We start from the raw sequence: 19,311 nt of genomic DNA, 5'->3' as shown, positions 1-19,311 counted from the left end.
TTATTCGAAAATTTGCTTTTATCATAAAAATTGTGATTTAGACTTAATTCATTGCAATTCCAATTCCAATTTCTGGAAAATTCGTATTTTCACTGAGAGAACTGCGTCTGCAATTTTCAATAAATAATTATTAAGGCAGGTTAAATAAAAAGAGTGAGTGACATTTATTCTATTTACTTGCAATTTATGTATATATTCAAAGTATTTTGGTTTTTGCTTAAAACTTTTTTTACAAACTACATTAATTTTAAACATAATAAGAAATTTGTAATTCATTTCGTGTATTTAAGTACTTGCTTAAAATGAGTAAACAATTAAAATTTGAACTTGAATTTCCAGACAAAACTAACAAAACAAAAGTAGTATTATTCGATATACTTGTTCTTGTTGCTTTTCATTTATTAACATCATTTTCTTGCCGTTTTTTGTTTTTTTTTTTGTTTTTTATAATGCTAAAAGCCAATTCAATATGCAAACCAATTCTTGTTTTTCGTATCGTAAATAATATTCAAATTGCAATTGATGTCATTTTGAGTACGTGGCATGCCTAGAGCTTTATTTTCTATATATATATACTATATATATATATATATATATATATATGTGTGGTATTTGGACAACAAATCAAACGATACATCCGTCGAGAATTGGGGTTTTGCAAGAAGTAAAAGTTCAAGATCGGATTGGATGTGTTTTTTTTTTCGTTTTTCGTTTATCGTTTTCTATTCGATACATATACATATACACAGACAGATATATATGTATTAGTTATATGAAAGAGAGACGTATGTAGGGGGTACGTTGCTATATTTAATTAGTACGGTATTTTAGCTTAGTTAGCGTTCTTAGCGGTCTGAATATTGTAAGTATGTCAGTTTCATTTATACAATTATGCAATTCGGTTTGGATTTGTTTTTTTTTTCTTTTATTTTGTTTTATTTTGTTTTTTTCGTACATGTACATTTAATTGTGTTAATTGTTTATGTTTATGTATGTCCTTAGTTATGTAGTTACTTGAATTGTTTGAATTTTGTCACCTTCCAAATGTTTTTATAATGTACTTTTTATTTGGTTGTTCTATTCATAAATTGTTTAATCGTTTTGTGTAATTTTTTAGTAACAATGTCCTTGACAGATATTTTGTTCACTTACTTGCATCGCTTATACTCGTTTGTATTTTTGTTTTTGATATTACTTAGGCACTGTGTTCGTATTACATTAAAAAATTAATTAAAAATTTAAATTTAGGTATGTATAAATACATTGTAAAAAATTTCATTAAGTTTACCGTAAACTAAAACCTTGCAACTCTCTCTCTATCTCTCTCTCTCTCTTTCTCTCTATATGTATGTATGTATTTCATTTCTTTTTACGTTTCGTTTCTTCTTTTTTTTTTGTTTTTTGTATTTTCTTCATTTTTCTTCTTCTTTTTGTTTATGTATGTATCTATGTATGTATGTAACTTGTCTGTCTCATTACATAATCAATGCATTTAACGCTGTACCAGGTGCGGTTCTAATGTTAATCTCTAAAAAGTACAAGTAGAAAAGTCTAGAAAAAGAAACCCAAAAAACATTTCATATTATATGTATGTATAGCTCTATATATGTATGTGTGTGAGTGTGTGTGTGTGTGATACGTAAAATCTTTAAGTAAACTAAATACATATTATTGCCCGCAGCTAACCCGAGTGTCCAAACATTTTTTCACACAAGTGGCAACACTTAACGTCTAAAAACCGTTACATCTGGCTTATAAGTACATGCTATATGTAACTATATGTATGTCCGTATTAGTTGTGTGTGTGTGTGTGTGTTTGTGTGTGTGTCATACAAACTAACTGTTCTAGTTTACAGTTACAGTTACGGCTTAAAGTAATCACTTAGCCTGCTTACGTTTGCCATAATTAATGCTTAGATGTGACAAATAAAACAACTATATATGTATTTTAGTACCTAAATAACTTTAGTCGTGCCTTAGCCGTTCCACTATACATACATAGTTAACAAAAATTATGTGTATATAAGTGTGTGTGTGTGTGTGTGTGTTTCTAACCATGCAAAGTGAACGAAAAGCTCTTCAAAAAGAACTCGAAATTGTACGAAATTCGACGAAAAACAAGAAATGCATCTGTATACGAGATTGAAGATATATACATATATACATATTATATATATATATCGACTTCTAATGACAACAAAACAATTGCAAAGAAAAGGAAATAATTTGAAAAATTATTGAAAACATTTGTTGTTGTTGTTGTTGTTGTTTGCTTCAACGTAATCCTTACACGAACTTATGTAGGTAGCCTATTCATCTGAGATTTCTTATATATGTTCTTTGTTTTTATATTATTTTATTTTTAGGTTTGGTATTACGAGTTAAGAGTTTATAGTTTTTAAGCTTTACTTTTCATCTTATATTCTCGTTCGCCTTCATTTGTTGCATGTTAACAGTCTCAATTTTGGTTTTATTTTGGTTATTTTGCATAGTTTTTCTGTTTTTTTTGTTGGTTTTATTTATTTTTTCTTTCCGTCTATTATTATTAAACTACATACAAATTAGTTTGTTTACTATCTCTCTTGGTTTGCTTGGTTTATTTGTGTTTAGCGCATTACGTTTTAAAATTACCATATATGTTAGATACACATACATACCTCGTGTTTAGAATTTATGCTTAAGAACGAACCGAAGCCAAAGTACGAAATCAAAAACAAAAATCACCAAATGACAATCTATAAACAATTTGCTGGCGTTTAACAAACATTAATCGACTTCTTCCATCATCATCATCATCATGATCATATCTTATTCAATGCTATTTGTTAAATTTTACTTTTTATCTTAAATTGTTCTCTATGTTTTTTGTTTATTCTCAAACATAATGTTTTTAAATATTGTTAGTTACAAAAACAAGTACAAAGCATGCACACACAGTTCCTCAGTTCTTCTTCTTGAACAGCCCCTGGATAACCGTGTGCTTTAAGTCTACATCTGTTACATCATCTCTGTCATAATCTTATTGTTTCTTTTTGTTTTTTTGTTTTTTTTTTTCATTTTGTTTGGTTTGCCTTGCCTCTATAAATTTAGTCATTACAAAAGGTGTCTTAGGTGGAATCGTTTTGTCTTAGGAATTTAGCTTAGATTTCTGTTAATTTCCTTATTTCAAATCATTTCAGTTAGTCTTAAAAGGCTAATAAGAGAGTACAGTGAACCGAAATCAATTGTTTTTGGGGGGGGTGGTGGAAAAAACAAAATGATACTTTTGTAATTGTATACAACACTTTTAGAAAAACCATCAGTTACTTAGCTTAACTATGATACCAGTCGAAATTGTAAACCAAATAACCATAACTATTATATTCATCAACTGACTTTAGCAACTACGATGTGTAAAACGGTTTCTTCATCTTCTAAGTATATTTCTTAATGATTTCTTATTTTTTTTTTCTCTCAGTTTTTCTTGCTTTTCTCGCAGTTTGCATTTTGGCGCATCGTTCGTAACTATTTAGCTTAAATGTTAAATTATGTTGAATCATTTTTTATAGCTATTTCATTGTCAATTATTATGGTATATCGGCGAAATTTGAAGGGCCTACATAACAGAGTTATCAATTAAACAATTCTTGGACTTATTTCAAAGTTTTTTCCTATCAAGAAACAAGCACATACTCAAAAACCAAACCAAATTATAAAACTCAGCCAATCTCTGCTGGGAATACCCGACTCGAACTGCAAAAGAAAATAACAAAAAATATATATATACATTATGTATATCCGATTCATCAATGTGACGAAGAAACTCAAAAACAAAATCAAATACACGAAATGACATCAAAACAGAAATGCGAAGACAAAAATATAAACAAACAGATCCAATATTATATGCTCTGGATGCGCGGACATAACCTCTTTCTTATATGGACAACAATATCCTTATAATAAATATGCCACGCCTTAACGTATTCTTTTTCTAATCTTTTTCTGAAGTGAATTTTGCATAAAGTTATCATTTGTTGAAAGTGCAACACTTCAATGTTTGTTTTTGTTTTTTTGTTTTTTTTTTTGTTTTTTTTAGTACAATATTTAGATTTATTTCATTTACTGTTAAATTGATATATTTATGCATATATTTAATGTAAGTATATATAATATATATTTATATATATAATTGTATATAGTAGTTGTAATTACGTTTAGATGCATATATATGTAGTTCATTTATTAGGTTTTTATTTTAAAAATGTTTAACTTTAAATCATAAATCGTATGGATTAAAAAAGAAATTTGTTTTACAATTAACAGTCAGTGTTTTTTTTTTTTAAATTTTTGTTTTTTTCTTTCTTGCTTTACGTTTACATTTTTCCATTACTTTAATTCTTGCTTTAACTATTTATGTGTATTTCCTTGAATTAGTTATTAATTATAGCATTACTTATTTCAAATTGTTAAACATCACTTTTTATTTTTTGTTTTAAATTTTATTTTAACTGTTTCTGCATGCAAAAAAAAGGAGTTTGGTAATAAACAAAAGATATTTGTAGATATATAGATGTAAGTATGCAATTATCATAATCATAATAATAATAATAATAGGGTCTTGCTTATAAAATTACATCAGGTGTTTTTTTTCTTAACTGCATTTGACCAACACGATTTCACTTCATTCAATTGGTTTTATTGTTGATGTCTGCTGTTCTTGTTCTTGCATGTTTTACAAACACACGTACATATATATTCATATATATATATATACACATGTGTGCATGTGTATATATAACCGTTAAATGTCTAGGTTAAGCCTGATACGTTGTTGTTGCATAGCAGCATTTTGCTTGCATAACTGCTGCTGTTGTTGTTGTTGTTGCTCTCTTGCTGCCTGCTGGAAAAAACACAGAAATTACAAAAAAAAAAATTACAAGCGGAAATGGATCGAAACTTCTTTCGCTCTACTGTGAACATCATCTACGCCACGTGTGCGTCCTGCTGGCCAAGCGCAGTGTTGTTTTTTTTTTGTTTATACAACAATACAATTAGACATGTACAATTTACACACACAGAGAAACAATCTCGCACAAACACACACACGAAGGTCAGCGCAGAGCTGCATTATTTAAATTAAAGGAAAACAAAAGCAAATTTTTTGTTGGTATTTTTTTTCAAAATTTTCAAACGTTTTTCATACGTTCCACTTTACTTTGTTGTTCTCATCTTTCTTTTTTTAACTTTTACTGTGTATTTTACGTTAGTTTTGTTTGTTGTTTTTTTAGTGTATAATTATATAAAAAATTTAAGCATATGTTTATATGTATATTTGTAATTTAAACGAAATTAAATTAGGAATTTATGATTGTAGGATTTGCTTGCTAAGTAGATTTGTAAAAATTAGACGAAAAAAACACTATGCAATAAATCACCGAAAAATAAAGTAAGGTATATATGTATGTATGTAGTATGTATGTATGTATATTGTAATTGTAAATGTTCGCGTAATCAACAAATTAAAAATTACGTTTTTGTAGTTTGTAGTTGTAATAGCAAAAAATATTACTTCATATTCATATTTATATGTAAGTGTATAAATGTATCTATTAGCGTATATAAGCATATGCATATACATATATATATATATATAAATATAAATACATATATGTACGTAAGGTTTTTGTAATATGTAATAATAAATTGTAAAATCGCATTATTTAAAAATTAGTTTACTTTTTGTTGTTGTTGTTGTTCTTGTTTACATAACACATTCAGATGATCATGTATGTAGTTAAGAGTAAATAATATATAAAGTAATTAAAGATATATATGTATGTATATAATCAATAAAATGTGCAATTCTCATGTTCATCTCCTCCGCGTGTGTGTATGTACGTGAGTGTGTGTGTGGGTGCGTGTTGCAGTTTGTGAGTACACACGCACACGCACACACACACAAACACACACATTCTAATTGTTGTTGTTGTTGTTGTCTGCTTGGCAAACGATGAAAATTTAAAAAATGTGCAACGCAACTCTAAGCATCGTTTTTTTTTTGTTTTTTTTTTGTATCCCTCTTTCTCTCTCTTTAACTATTTTCTCTTATGACTTTTCTTTTCTATTCTGCTTTAACTGTAGTATAAGTTTACGTTTTGTTTTGTTTAAATTTATGTATATTATGTATATATATATATAAATAATTATTTATATATATATAGAGATGTATATAAGTATGTATATAGTTTTTGTTTTTATTCTTTTTCCGTTTTTTTTTTCTTTGTTAAATGTATATTTGTTTAGAGCGTTTCGTATTTTTTGTGATTTTTTGTTGTTTTTATAGCATTTTCATCATAAATCATCTTGTATCTGGTTGTTTGCGATTCTCTCATCTGGTTTCTTTAACTAAATAATAATTCCAACACTATATAATTCTAGTTTCAAGTTCAACTTTCGCTTACATGCAAACGACATACGACATACGCTTATTAATTAGGTTTCTTTATATATGTAGTTTAACTTTTAGCTAGTTGTTTACTTTACTTTTAAATGGTAAATTTATAAATTTTGTAACGTGTTCTTCATCAACGCCAGCAACCCAAACATATGTTGATGTCCATGCCAGGCCCCGGCTCTAGCCCGGAAAACTCCAGCTAACACATTGGCTAAGACAAGCATTTTCTTAACTGAATTGTTGTTTCTGTTGCTGTTGTTGTGGAAAATTATTCATTTTCCTCTGTGGGCTGCTAAGCCTTGTCGCCAAATGTTTGCAGCAGTTGATTCGAGCTGGGGGCGCGGCATGTGGGTGTGGCACGATTATCTTTTCCATTTCGATTGTTTCCTTTCTTTTTTTTTCTTCTTTTTTTTATGTTTTTGTTGCCAACTAGTCGTGGGGTTTTTACGCTTTAAATGTACAGTTTCGAATTGGTATTTACTAATTTTAGTAGTTAAGGGATGTTTGTTTGTTTTGTTTTTAAAGTATAATTTCTTATAATTCCTTTTTAATGTTATTCTTTTGTTGGTATTTCGTACACTTTTCTCTTGTGTCTAATTGGCTAAACTTTATACTTTTAAATCTTCACAATTCTATTATTTTGTTTTCGTATTTAATATGCATGTATATGTGGTTTTAGTTGGATTGTTGTTGTTCTTGTTAGTTAGGTAGGACTTACATATATATATATATATATATATATATATGTCTGACGAGGAAGGGAGGGCGTATGAAAAATGTTCTTGTTGCTCTGAGTCGAGAGTTTTGACTGTGGTTTTTGTTGCCTATAAATTTTTTACATACTCATTGCTATAGAATGTATATATACATATATATAAACGTATATATACATATATATTTTCCTTTTATACATATACTATCTATATATATATATATATATATATTAGTCTATAAACCTGCCTTGTTTCGCTAGGGATTTGCATTCAAGCTGATTTCCGTGTTTGTGTTTGTTTGCGTGTGTGTGTTAAATTATGCTTTTAAATTATTTGTTGTGTACACAAGAGTTACATTAATTAATTTCAACAAGTGATCTCAAATAAAAAATATCTTTTAAAAATTATGAAACGAACAGACGACGCTTTAGCTTACAATTACCACCATCTTTTTGTTTTCTTCATCATTCACCTCATGGGGCCGCGCGGGATGACACGAGACGACAACACGCACGATCTGGCTTTTTAGACGGCCTGCGATGCGGCATACGGTGGCTGTGTAGAGCTGTCGTTGCCGTACGCTGACCGCGGGCCGGCGCCGTAATTGGAGGCGCCCTCCTGCTTAACATAATTGCTATAATCGTAATCGTAGCCGGAGCCATAGCCGCCATAATCGTACTCGGAGCCCGATTTGGAGGCCGAGTTGCCTGGTCCAGTGCGCGGCATGCCGCCCACGGGTCCGGTGGTCGATGGTCCGCCTGCTGCCCAGGTCTGGGCACGCGAATACATGTCCGTGGCGGTGCCAGCGCCAGCACCTGGTGCCCCAGTTGGCCCAGCTGAATTTGGTGGCATATTCCACGTGTTCCAGCTACCGCCGCCCGAAGGTCCCGATGGGGCTCCGGTCGAAGTCGAGTTGTACATATCGTAGCCGCCATATCCTTGGGTTTGCTGTGGTCCAGCATAGTTCGACCATTGCGGTGGTGGTCCTTGGGGGCCAGGTGGTGCGCCCCAGCCCTGATACGAGCCCGGACCGCTATTGCCATAACCATAGCCCTGCTGCTGAGGCGAGGTGCCCCAGCCCTGATAACCGGGCATCATGTTTGGTGCACCAATTGGCATATTCAATGGTGGGCCACCCATCTGACCGTTCTGGCCTTGCATCATGTTAATCGGCGCATGATGCGGTCCCCAGTGGCTGCACTCGTTACCCAGTTTGCCATAGGCACCACCCACGGCACTGTTGTTCGAGTTCTGTCCTCCAGAACCATCGCGTGGCTCCGCTTTCTTAATTTCCACCTGCAAAACATACACAAAGTTATATTAAAACATACTTCATCATAGTTTTGTATACATATTATACATTATTGTATAGGCATAATTTTAAATTATATTTGATAATTTACTCACTAGTTGATTTATTAAAATATATATTTGTTTTATTGAACTTTTCATTCAATTTTCACTTAATATGAACGCAATTTTATCGACTTAAATTCTTTTCCAGAACATGTTGAATCAATACAGCGGATCGATCTTCTCTTTTTGTGTAGTATTTCAGTTCTCGATCTATTTTGATAACACTGAACGTGCTTCTACGTCAAAACATGGGAAAAAATAGCTCGAATTCAAAGCAATATGCCAAATGTTAAGCAGTTTTATGAGAAATATGTTGTCGTTTCATCATGAACAATGCTTAAAGAACTCTTCTACGCATAAAACATTTTTAAAATTGGAAAAAGCTGAACACCACAGACAGACATTTTCATTGATCCTTCCTTCATTGTATTATTTGTCGTAAGTTACAAACAAAAAAGGGATTGATTTTCATATAACAACCTCTTTTTTTCTTTGGTACCTAACTATAATTTTCGTTTTATTTTGAATTCGATTTAAATGTTAAATTATTAAATATTTATTTTTGGGACGGCTTTTACGCACCTGCTTGCCATTTAGATTAATGTAACGCTCGTTGGTAACGTGCTCCACAGAGGATTCCTCCTCAAAGGACAAGAAACCAAATCCACGTGATTTCTTCTTCTCCTGGTCGTACATGATGACCACCTCGGTGACCTTGCCGTAGCGACCAAAGAAGGTGCGCAGATCGGTCTCTGTCACGTTCGATGGCAAACCGCCGAGGAACACCTTGTAGCCGCCGCCCTTTTTCGGCTTCTGCAGCGTACGGGGATTGCAGGGCTTCGGGTCGATGGTACGACCGTCGAGCGTATGCGGTCCACTCTGCAGCACATGGTTGACGTTAGCGGGATCGGCGAAGGTGACAAAGCCGAATCCACGTGATCTGCCGCTCTCGTTATTCTTCATAACGACACAATCAATAATGTCGCCGAAGCGGCAAAAGTAGCGAGAGAGATTCTCCTGCGTTGTCTCCCAGGACAGGCCGCCAACGAACAGTTTGCCCCTCTCGTCTTCTTCCATGATGTTGTTTTGGTGATTGTGAGCTATTGCGCCGGGTAGATTTTCAATAATTGACGTAATTTTGCTGCTGTTTATGTTGCACTTGTGGACTTGAATTTGTTATCGGTGTCTGTTTTGTGTTTTTGTCGCTTCTTGTTTACACTTTGAATTTTACACTAGTTGCTGTTGTTGTTTCTTGTGTTTTGGGATTGGTTTTAGTTGCCAAAGTTTTTTATTTTTATTTTTTTTTTATTTTTATTATTTTTCAAAATAATTAAACAAAAGCCACGACGTTTACACGTAACTTTCTAATTATTATTAAAGATGTCCAGGTGTGTCGGTTGTAGCGGAAGTCATGAAAAATATTTTATGCGTAAAGAAAAAATGCAAATCATCAGATCAGTAAAAAGAAATATCAACAGTTAAAAGTAAATCTTAACTAACTCTGGCCACATTGGACGAGAGAACGGATGACAGCAATAAAACACAGAGAGAGATACACACACGCACGCACATACACTTATGTACCATATGTATGTATATGTACAGAAAGCAGCCGAAATAGGCACAAATAATTATGAAAGGCAGGTAAGCAGCGCTGCGGACAGCAACCGGCCGGTACGCATACATACATACATATGTTGTATGAATGCATAGGTCTACTCTTGCCGTCTAACAGCTTTTTCTACACGTTCACAAGTTGTTCGGTGTTTGCAACGCTCTGCTTGCTCTTGTGGTCTTAAGCCGCGCTGGTCGTTGATTGCCGTTTTGTATTTTTTACACTCTGCTACGAGTTTTTATTAACGTTTTCTTTTCGCTGTGTAACAACATGCGCTAACGTTGTTGGCGTAGCGATGTCCCAGCCACAGCGTCATTCATTTCACACACACCTACACACACACCACAAGTGCCTATTGAAGAGTCGTGAGAACAACGAACTTTTTTCCCAAGGTAAAAATGGTGAAAACAGAATGTCGGACGGAAGGGCAAGCAGAAAGCAAAGTGCCGGTTCACCACATTTGCGCGCCATTTGTTGTATATTGCCAGACGGTTTTTGGGGTAACCGGAACAACGACTGCACATATGTATGCTCTACTTAAATTTAAAGAATTGTTTTATTCCCATACATTTAAAGATTATATGCAAGATATAATTTAAAGACAACAAATTATGCGTAAATTATTACGGCGCTTGCGGGACTGTAGCTACATGCGTACGTTTGCAAAGAAAACCATGTGGCAACGCCATGTGCTATGTGAAAGCGAATGTAAAATGAAAAGAAATATGCGAAAAGCAATGCCCTCCAAATGTACATATGAACAAATATACGTGAATCAACACAAATCACAAATTTTAGAACTAACACGTTTAGAAGTTTTACAATTTATACTATTTGTTGCGCGTCAGTTATGGATAATTGCAAGAACTCAAAACAAACACAGTGAATTGCATGAAATGCGAGAAATTCACCACGAGCAGAAGCAGCGACGGTGGCGGCGCGACGGCAGCAAAATAAAAAACAAAATGGAAGACTCGTCGATGACGACAAAAATGCTTCAACAAAGAAATCTGAAGAACTCAATTTGTAAAACGCAAACACGAGTAATATGAATTGAAGAGAAACTTTGCCACATAAACTTTTTATGGTATTTTTGCTTTTTTTAAACTTTGTGCACTAGTAGCACCCTTTTGACCGGCGGAAGCCGCGCACATTTACACTAGCATTTTGCACATTTTCAAAGTTCGGATAAACTAGTTCATTTTCTTACTACGCAATTTTAAAATTTCGCATGATTTTTGTATTTTGCACCGCAATCTTTTATACATACATACGCAACTACGCTTACAAGCACACGTGTCTATGTGTGAGTTTTGTATTAATGTGTGTGTATGCGAATGGCCGATGTATCTTGTGTGTATGTATGTGTTAGTATGCTGTTATACATAGCATTTTTTGTATGTATAAAAATATGAAATTTTCCACTATAATAGGAAAATGAAAACTAAAATATTTTAATGGCCATAAGCAGGCATAAATAAGCATCTTAACATCGGATGCAAAACATTTCTTCAGTGTTAGTGGTGTCAAAAATGCACATATCAAATCTGTTTTGTACACCAGGCAGCTGCTGCTATCGCACATTTAATTTTGGAAAGGCAGGCAGACTTCGCTTTTTTTTAAGCATCAAGTTCGTTATGTAAAATTTATATTTGCATTGTTGCTTATGCTTACCGTTTGTGCCAAGTGTTCGTCTGTGGTTTTTTAAAGATTTCGCACTGCAAATTCACTAAATTTAAGTGTTTTTTCCTTAAAAAACTAGCTTATAAATAATTGTATGATTTGATGCATACGATATATAACCTAACTTATGATAGAAAACTCGCCACCGCCACGTTTAATGGTGGTAGCCATTCACAATTCACCGCGACACTCTTGTAATCGGTAGTGCACGGTTGTATTTTTCAGGCATCAATCAAGGCGTCAGGGATGCAAGTGCACATAGCTTTGTATATTTAACAGGCTTTGCACAATCAAACCCGATGAAAAGATACAATATTTGGAGTGATCGAAATAATTATCTTTGCTGGCTTAAAGTTGCGCTTGCAGCCCTGATAACTTTCTTATGATTCAGGTGCATTTACAATTAACCAAATAATGGTGCATTTGAAAAATCTATGTCGATGAAAATCCGGTTACTAATTTTAACCTATAAAGAAAATGGGCTTAAAGAAAAATCATCAAATGCGAAACAATAAGTTGATCGGCTACGAAGTATCGATAGTAAGGAAAACTCACCTCACTAGAAAGCAATTATCTATGATGGTTATGGTCACACTAATTGGGGACTGGTTCAATTATTGTTTACATATTTTTTTTGCATCGAACAGAAAAGAACTTTTAAACCAGTTGTTCATTTAGTGAGCAACTCTGTTTGGTTCACTCACCTAACCATTGTGCGAGTCGGCAAAAACAGTTTTGCCGAAATAAATATAGTGCCTAAATAACAAAAAGTCAAAGATATATACATCAAGTAATGAGAAGCTATCATCATTTTGATTAACCGAATGCAGTTTTGACAAGGGCAACAAACGCGAAACTTTTGCACTCAAATCGATTTTTTCTGCGCTGCTTGCGATTTTCATAGCGCCCAACCAACAAACCCAAGCTAGAAAATGTCGCGGCATCCTAGCGACCGGAAAGTGTATGTTGGCGATTTGGGCAATAACGCACGAAAGAACGATTTGGAGTATGTATTTGGTGCCTATGGAAGTTTGCGCAGTGTTTGGATTGCACGCAATCCGCCAGGTTTCGCATTTGTAGAGTTCGAGAGCGCCAGAGATGCAGCTGATGCAGTGCGTGGCCTGGACGGCCGAACATTGTGTGGCCGCAGAGCTCGTGTCGAGCTGTCCACAGGAAAATACGCTCGTTCGGGTGGTGGTGGTGGCGGCGGCAGCGGTGGAGGAGGCGGTGGCGGCGGTGGTGGTGGTGGTGGTTTTGGAGGAGGACGTGACCGAGGCGGCGGTCGTAGCGACGATAAATGCTATGAATGCGGCATGCGTGGTCATTTTGCGCGCCATTGCCGCGAGCGCAAGGCTAGACAACGACGCAGGTTAGTGAGCAACTTCATTCATAATTTTGTGTTGCATGCATACGTATACACACACATACATATGCATGTATGTGCATGGAATTTGCATATCAAATTTAAAATTGTTTTGAGCGTGGGGAGTTTCGTTGTGTTGAATTACCGCGAGTGCGTACACACCCTGATGTAAAAAATGCGCGCGAATTATTCAGTACAATAGTTCGCCAAGGTGATGGTCGAAACTATCGTATATTTAATGTTTTATAAATAACGCCTATATAGGTTCACTAATTCGTGATATGAAGTGAAAAATAGATAACCTATTCTGTTTGTAAATAAAAACCGCAAGGTTCAACTCTTCAGATATGCAGTATCCCGCGATACAATAATTGGTAGAATTTATCGATAGCTGCGTTGGTTATCGTTATTTTCTTATGCAAGAGCAACACTGACACAAGCACACGCACGTGTTTGTGGGCCTCATTTTGGATTTTTCTTTTACACGCGGCGTTAGACTGAAGAAGGTTAAGTCCGTGTTTGTTGCGCGACAAAAAATATTTTTGACTTAAATTGATGCATTTTAACGTGCACAATGTTTGTGTTATATGAAACGCCGGCGGGCTACGCAATTTTCAAATTGCTCGATGAAAAAAAACTTGAGCAGGTCGATAATTTGTACCTGGAGTTTGAGACTCCCGAAAAGGCCAACAAATTGCTGAAATTGAAGCATTTTGAAAAATTCAATGATACCACAGAAGCGCTGGCTGCTGCCACAGCTGCTGTTGAAGGCAAAGTGTCAAAGCCGCTGAAGAAGACGCTAAAAAAGCTGCTCGTCGACGACGTACAGGCATCCCTGCTGGTGGCCGATGCCAAACTGGGTACAGCCATCAAGGATAAGCTGGCGGTGCAGTGTGTATATAATACGGGCGTACAGGAGCTAATGCGATGCATACGCCAGCAGGCAGACAGCTTGCTGGGTGGTCTGCCCAAGCGCGAGATGACCGCCATGGCCTTGGGATTGGCACATTCGCTGTCCCGCTACAAACTGAAGTTCTCGCCGGACAAGATTGACACAATGATTGTGCAGGCGCAGTGCCTGCTCGATGACCTCGATAAGGAGCTAAACAATTATGTGATGCGCGCCCGCGAGTGGTATGGCTGGCACTTCCCAGAGCTGGGCAAGCTGATCACAGACAATATTGCTTTTGTCAAGACGATCAAACTGGTGGGCACCAGGGACAATATGGCTGCAACGGACTTGTCTGACATTCTGCCCGAGGACGTGGAGCAGCAGGTCAAGGAGGCGGCCGAAATTTCCATGGGTACCGAAATCAGCGATGAGGATGTGCTTAACATCCAATGCTTGTGTGATGAGATCACTTCCATCAGCGACTACCGGACGCATCTCTATGACTACCTTAAGGCGCGTATGATGGCAATGGCGCCCAATTTGACAGTCCTGGTTGGCGACACGGTTGGCGCTCGTCTCATTGCGCACGCCGGCTCGCTGATTAATCTCGCCAAACATCCCTCGTCCACGGTGCAGATATTGGGCGCTGAGAAGGCTCTTTTCCGCGCGCTGAAAACAAAGAAAGATACGCCCAAATATGGTCTTATCTATCATGCCCAGCTGGTGGGCCAGGCGAGTCAAAAGAACAAGGGCAAAATGTCGCGTTCCCTGGCGGCAAAAGCCTCGCTGGCCACGCGCGTCGATGCCTTCGGTGAGGAGGCCACATTCGAGCTGGGCGCCATACACAAAGTTAAGCTGGAAGCGCGACTGCGCCTGTTGGAGGAGGGCAATCTGCGCAAATTGTCCGGCACGGGCAAGGCCAAGGCCAAGTTCGAGAAATACCAGGCCAAGAGGTGTGTTATGGTTCTACTCTCCAATTGCCCCATCTTAGTTCAAGTCAAAACTCTACATGATGATACCACAAAGGTTTCGCAATTTGCTGATTCCACAGTGACGATAAACCTTGGCTGTCTGATTGAGTTTCCAAACTTGTCTAATTTGTTGGCCAGCTTTTTAGCTCGGTTCACATGTACTCATATAACATTTACATTTTAGCGAGGTCTTTACGTATCAGCCGGAGGCCGATAATACGTTGCATGTGAAGAAACGCAAACATTCAGAAGTTGAAACGCCCGTCAAACAGGAAACAGTGAAACAGGAGCAGGAGGAAGAACAGGAGGAAGCTGTCGCTGACGAGTCGGAAACTAAAGTTGAAAAGAAAAAGAAGAAGAAGAAGAAGCAAAAGGATGAAGAGACATCCGAAGCAGTCGAGGCGCCGCCAGCAGAGGCCGAAGAGGAAACGCCAGCGCAGCCTCCAAAGAAAAAGAAGAAATCAAAACATCAAGAACAATAAGCACGTACAGGCTTATTAATAGTGCTTAGGTTTATAGTTCTTATTAGCAGTATATAGTTTTACAGTCAAGATTACACTTTTATTTGTTGTCTACTACATTAGAAATAAAAAATGTAATTTTCAAGGCAAAAATTAACTTAATTGACTTATTTCTTTAACACTAATCATAGAATTTTGAACTGTGTTCAGATAAAAGATCGATCCCGATTTATGGAAGTCTTTTTCCACACAAAACAATTAACCATTTTTGAATATATTTAGCTTTCTTAAAATGAACGATTTTTACAAATTTGCATGTCAAATATTCAACTGTGTATTAAAACCCGAACAAAATGGCGTAACAAAAAAAGGGTTTTGGATTCAAGCCTCCTAACTTCAACATGCTTTAAAGCGAGACCCAGTCCCATTATATAAATAACTTAGGCCCCAATCATTGCATTTATCGAAGCATGTTTGATAAATGCCATTTTTGGGCTGCGATCAAATGTAGCCTGCATCTTGTATATGAAAATATTTATAGTTTCAAATATTTTCAGTACAGCGGGCATATATTAATTTAAAATGTATTCTATTTAAATCATAAACGGAAACCTTTAACGAGACAAACTGGCTTCGGGAATGTGAAAAGCCAGAACAGTCTCCAGACAACGAGTTTGAACTGCAAAACCAATTGCTTTATGGGTTTGCAGTCCTTGGTCTGATAACTATTTCTTATGTCGTTGAAAGCCCTTACATTTTTTTTGTCAAGGAATGTATAATAGTATTTCGTTCCCATTAAGTGTATATATACTCCTCCTGATCAGCATGACGCGCTGAGTTATTGTCAACTTTATCTTCCTGCCTGTTTCTACAAATTATTCCTTCTGTTTTCAATGATATTCTCCCTAAGCTCTATCACCAACTATATGATTGCTGACCTATGTTCCTATGAACATTCTGTTAAATTTTAAATACTTATTTGAAAACCACCTTATTTATATCTCAAGATATCTTGGGGTATTCTTACCAAACTGGATAATAACAAGCTTCACTGTACTTCTAACAAGCTAAGTCCAGCTTCATTTATTATTGTCATTATATAGGGACAATTATTTATTAGAATTATCAAAATATGAGGATACTTCGATTACCTTTCGAGGTAATTTATAATGAAATAATTAAAATAAACTTAAGATATTTGAATTTCACTAGTTAAAACTAAGCAAAGCTAATTTATGTTATTGCAATGCCAGCTTTGTGGCCCACTGTATATTGGATAAAAGTTCGATTACAACCTAAAGCCAAAAAAAGTGTTTAAATGCGCGATCAAGCAGAAAATTTACATCAGTCGCCAGTCCAAAAAGATGTCTTGCATCACTCGAGTCGGGTCTGCGGACTTTGCGGTGAGTTGGTCCAGTGTGTAGCCAATATAAAAGCGCACAAGATGCCTGACCAGAGCGCTCAGTTAGACAGAATGAGGGGACAGCTGAAGTTGCTGTTGGTCTTGGGCCTGTTGCTCACATACGCGGCGGCCAAAAAGAAGGAGGCGTCCTCCGAGGAGGAGGAAGAGGGTGGCGAAAAGCATGAGAAGAAGAAATATGGCGATGAGGAGCACAAAGGCGAGCATGGCCACAAGGAGCACAAGGAGTGGGACGAGGAGGAAAAGAAACATCACGAAGAGGAGGATCACGAGCATCATCATGGCGACAAGGGCGAAAAGAAGAAAAAAGAACACGCTGAGAAGGATGAGTATGGGGAGAAGCACGAGCACGGCGCTCACAAGAAGGGCGGCAAGCATCATCAAAAGAAGAAGCACAAGAAGGGCCACAAAGAGATGGAGTACCACAAGAAGTTCAATAAGGATGAGTACTACAAGGAGAAGAAGTTCTACGATGACGAGCACAAGGGCGGCCATCACAAGAAATACGGCAAGGAGCACAAGCATCACGAGGAGGATCACGGCGAGCACAAGAAGGGCGAAAAGCACGATAGCGGCAAAAAGAAGGGACACAAGAAGAACGAGGGACACTACAAGAAGGGCCATCACGACGAGGATCATAAGAAATACAAAAAGGAGCACAAATACGGCGACAGCTTCGAGGAGAAGGAGGAGCATGGCAAGAAGGGCGAAAAGCAACACGGCCACAAGCACCACAAAAAGAGTGGCAAAAAACACGGTTAAACGATGCCCACATGCAATTTATATGTATATATTCAGTATGTGTGTTTGTTATAAAGCTGATCAATAAAATTCCTTAAAGATATGAAAATCTCGCACTTTATATTCCCAACTGAAAGTCAATATTTCAAAGCGGGCAGACAAAACATTGAAATTAAATTGGAACTTAGTTGAAAAGTACTTATATAAAATTTGCTTCAATGTATTCTTAAAATATATCTGAAACGTAGTTTCAGTCATTGAATTAAAATAAATAAACTCAACGAATTTTGTAAATGCATTTTGTTTGTTTTATATCAGGTTTTTCCTATTACAAATTCTTTTAATTATAAGTTTACCTGTTGCATATAGATTTTTAAAATCTTTCCAATCTTTTTTCCAATCTCTTGCAGAAGCAACTCGTTGAGCAGATCGCGCAGCACATCGAGACGCCGTCGCACTCGTTCCAAATCTGGCACTCGTTCGCGCAGCCGCTCAGCTGGCTCGGTGGGTCGCCGCACCGGACGATCTCGTGAGAATGGACGGGATGAGAACGGTTCGGTATCACGCTATAGTGACCAGGAGCGCAATGGCAGCGGCGTGGTCGATTCGCCGCCGCCAGTGAAGCGACGATACGATGATGATGATGATGACAGAGATAGGGGCTCACGATCGCCGTCTCCACCACGTCGTGGTTCACCGTTGAGGCGTCGTGGCGATTCATCCGTATCGCGCTCCATGTCCAGGGATTAGCGTTGCAAGGATTCTGAATTTGGCCATTTACAATAGGGCTCAACCTGCTCCTTCATTCCTGAAACCAACACCCAAGCACCCAAGCACCCAAATTACATTAATATGTTCGTCAGGCAGTTAATCATTTAGTTGCCCACATTCTTAGCTTAGAATATAATCTATAGTTTAATATAAATGCATACATATACTCCTCCTCTTATTTTAATCTCCTCACGATTCCCAATTCAACTGAGCAAAGCACTCTAGTGTATAAACGCCATGCAGAACAAATTGTGCGTTTGATTATTTTGTGTCCATATCATTACAGGAAATTACAAATTAAAAAAATTAAAAACAACAGATCGAAAGTCGATCTAGTCATGCTGCAGATTACATTTATGTTTATCCGTCGCGAACAAACATGTTTTTGCTTTTTCATATACATATATTAAATACGTACATAAATTATATAGACACATATATCAGGCTAAGAATGTTTTGTATTCAAAAAAACAAAAAAGATAAAGAAAAGAAAAAATTAAAGGGCAGCTTGAATCTTTGTAGGAATATGAATATTTCACTTGGACAACTGAAATTCTATCCTCATGTCAATTTTATGATGTAACTTATCACTGAACCTTTTAACCTTGAATACAGAATGCCCAAAACGATATTTCACTTCAAGTTTGTAAGGTGTTTTTTAAAAATATTCATATTAATTAAGCAAAATTATTGCAAATTCAGATTTCTCATACATTACGTCATAGTTAAGTATTATAATAATAATGTATGAATTTTTTGAAATGCGTATTTGTATGTAGCAGATGCGTAGAGAACCTACAATACATTAATATTCAATCAATAAATCAAATGCCAAAAAAAATTGGCTGCTTTTTAAATCTATGGCGGGAAATCTGTATTTCAGACGATG

General features: G+C 36.3%; 3 protein-coding genes, 1 long non-coding RNA gene and 1 other non-coding gene across 5 annotated transcripts; 4 read left to right on the top strand and 1 right to left on the bottom strand.

Annotated features, from left to right (window-relative positions):
* Window positions 1-6,796: 6,796 nt before the first annotated feature.
* On the bottom strand, window positions 6,797-11,943 carry Hrb27C (Heterogeneous nuclear ribonucleoprotein at 27C). The gene is made up of 3 exons (XM_064692809.1): window positions 11,795-11,943; window positions 9,088-9,869; window positions 6,797-8,445 (listed from the first exon to the last, which is right to left on the bottom strand). Exons 2-3 carry the CDS (start codon window positions 9,580-9,582, stop codon window positions 7,675-7,677), a joined length of 1,266 nt encoding a protein of 421 aa, XP_064548879.1. The 5' UTR covers window positions 9,583-9,869; window positions 11,795-11,943; the 3' UTR covers window positions 6,797-7,674.
* LOC135435644 (uncharacterized) lies at window positions 9,864-11,198 on the top strand. The gene is made up of 2 exons (XR_010437403.1): window positions 9,864-10,149; window positions 10,513-11,198. It is a non-coding gene; the product is annotated as an uncharacterized LOC135435644 (long non-coding RNA).
* Window positions 11,944-12,461: 518 nt separating the features above from the next.
* Window positions 12,462-19,064, top strand: x16 (x16 splicing factor). Its single transcript, XM_064692810.1, has 2 exons — window positions 12,462-13,172; window positions 18,062-19,064. Exons 1-2 carry the CDS (start codon window positions 12,736-12,738, stop codon window positions 18,399-18,401), a joined length of 777 nt encoding a protein of 258 aa, XP_064548880.1. The 5' UTR covers window positions 12,462-12,735; the 3' UTR covers window positions 18,402-19,064.
* On the top strand, window positions 13,635-15,647 carry nop5 (nop5 ribonucleoprotein). Its single transcript, XM_064692808.1, has 2 exons — window positions 13,635-15,011; window positions 15,214-15,647. The coding sequence occupies exons 1-2, from the start codon at window positions 13,741-13,743 to the stop codon at window positions 15,509-15,511; spliced, it is 1,569 nt and encodes a 522-aa protein (XP_064548878.1). The 5' UTR covers window positions 13,635-13,740; the 3' UTR covers window positions 15,512-15,647.
* On the top strand, window positions 15,063-15,137 carry LOC135435666 (small nucleolar RNA SNORD53/SNORD92). The gene has a single exon (XR_010437408.1). It is a non-coding gene; the product is annotated as a small nucleolar RNA SNORD53/SNORD92 (small nucleolar RNA).
* Window positions 19,065-19,311: the final 247 nt, after the last annotated feature.

Source organism: Drosophila montana, unplaced genomic scaffold, assembly GCF_035044405.1.
Source record: "Drosophila montana isolate Dmon_TW-CO22-7 unplaced genomic scaffold, ASM3504440v1 contig_3640_1, whole genome shotgun sequence".
Classification (NCBI taxonomy): Eukaryota; Metazoa; Arthropoda; class Insecta; order Diptera; family Drosophilidae; genus Drosophila; species Drosophila montana.
Note: the sequence above shows the minus strand (reverse complement) of the source record. Positions and strands in the feature narration are given on the sequence as shown.

Excerpts from the sequence above, each read along its gene's own strand:
- Hrb27C (XM_064692809.1), bottom strand. The coding sequence starts at position 9,582 with ATGGAAGAAGACGAGAGGGGCAAACTGTTCGTTGGCGGCCTGTCCTGG. Across the intron at positions 8,446-9,087 it reads TTAATCTAAATGGCAAGCAG|GTGGAAATTAAGAAAGCGGA; the intron begins GTGCGTAAAAGC and ends TATGTTTTGCAG.
- x16 (XM_064692810.1), top strand. The coding sequence starts at position 12,736 with ATGTCGCGGCATCCTAGCGACCGGAAAGTGTATGTTGGCGATTTGGGC. Across the intron at positions 13,173-18,061 it reads AAGGCTAGACAACGACGCAG|AAGCAACTCGTTGAGCAGAT; the intron begins GTTAGTGAGCAA and ends AATCTCTTGCAG.
- nop5 (XM_064692808.1), top strand. The coding sequence starts at position 13,741 with ATGTTTGTGTTATATGAAACGCCGGCGGGCTACGCAATTTTCAAATTG. Across the intron at positions 15,012-15,213 it reads GAGAAATACCAGGCCAAGAG|CGAGGTCTTTACGTATCAGC; the intron begins GTGTGTTATGGT and ends TTTACATTTTAG.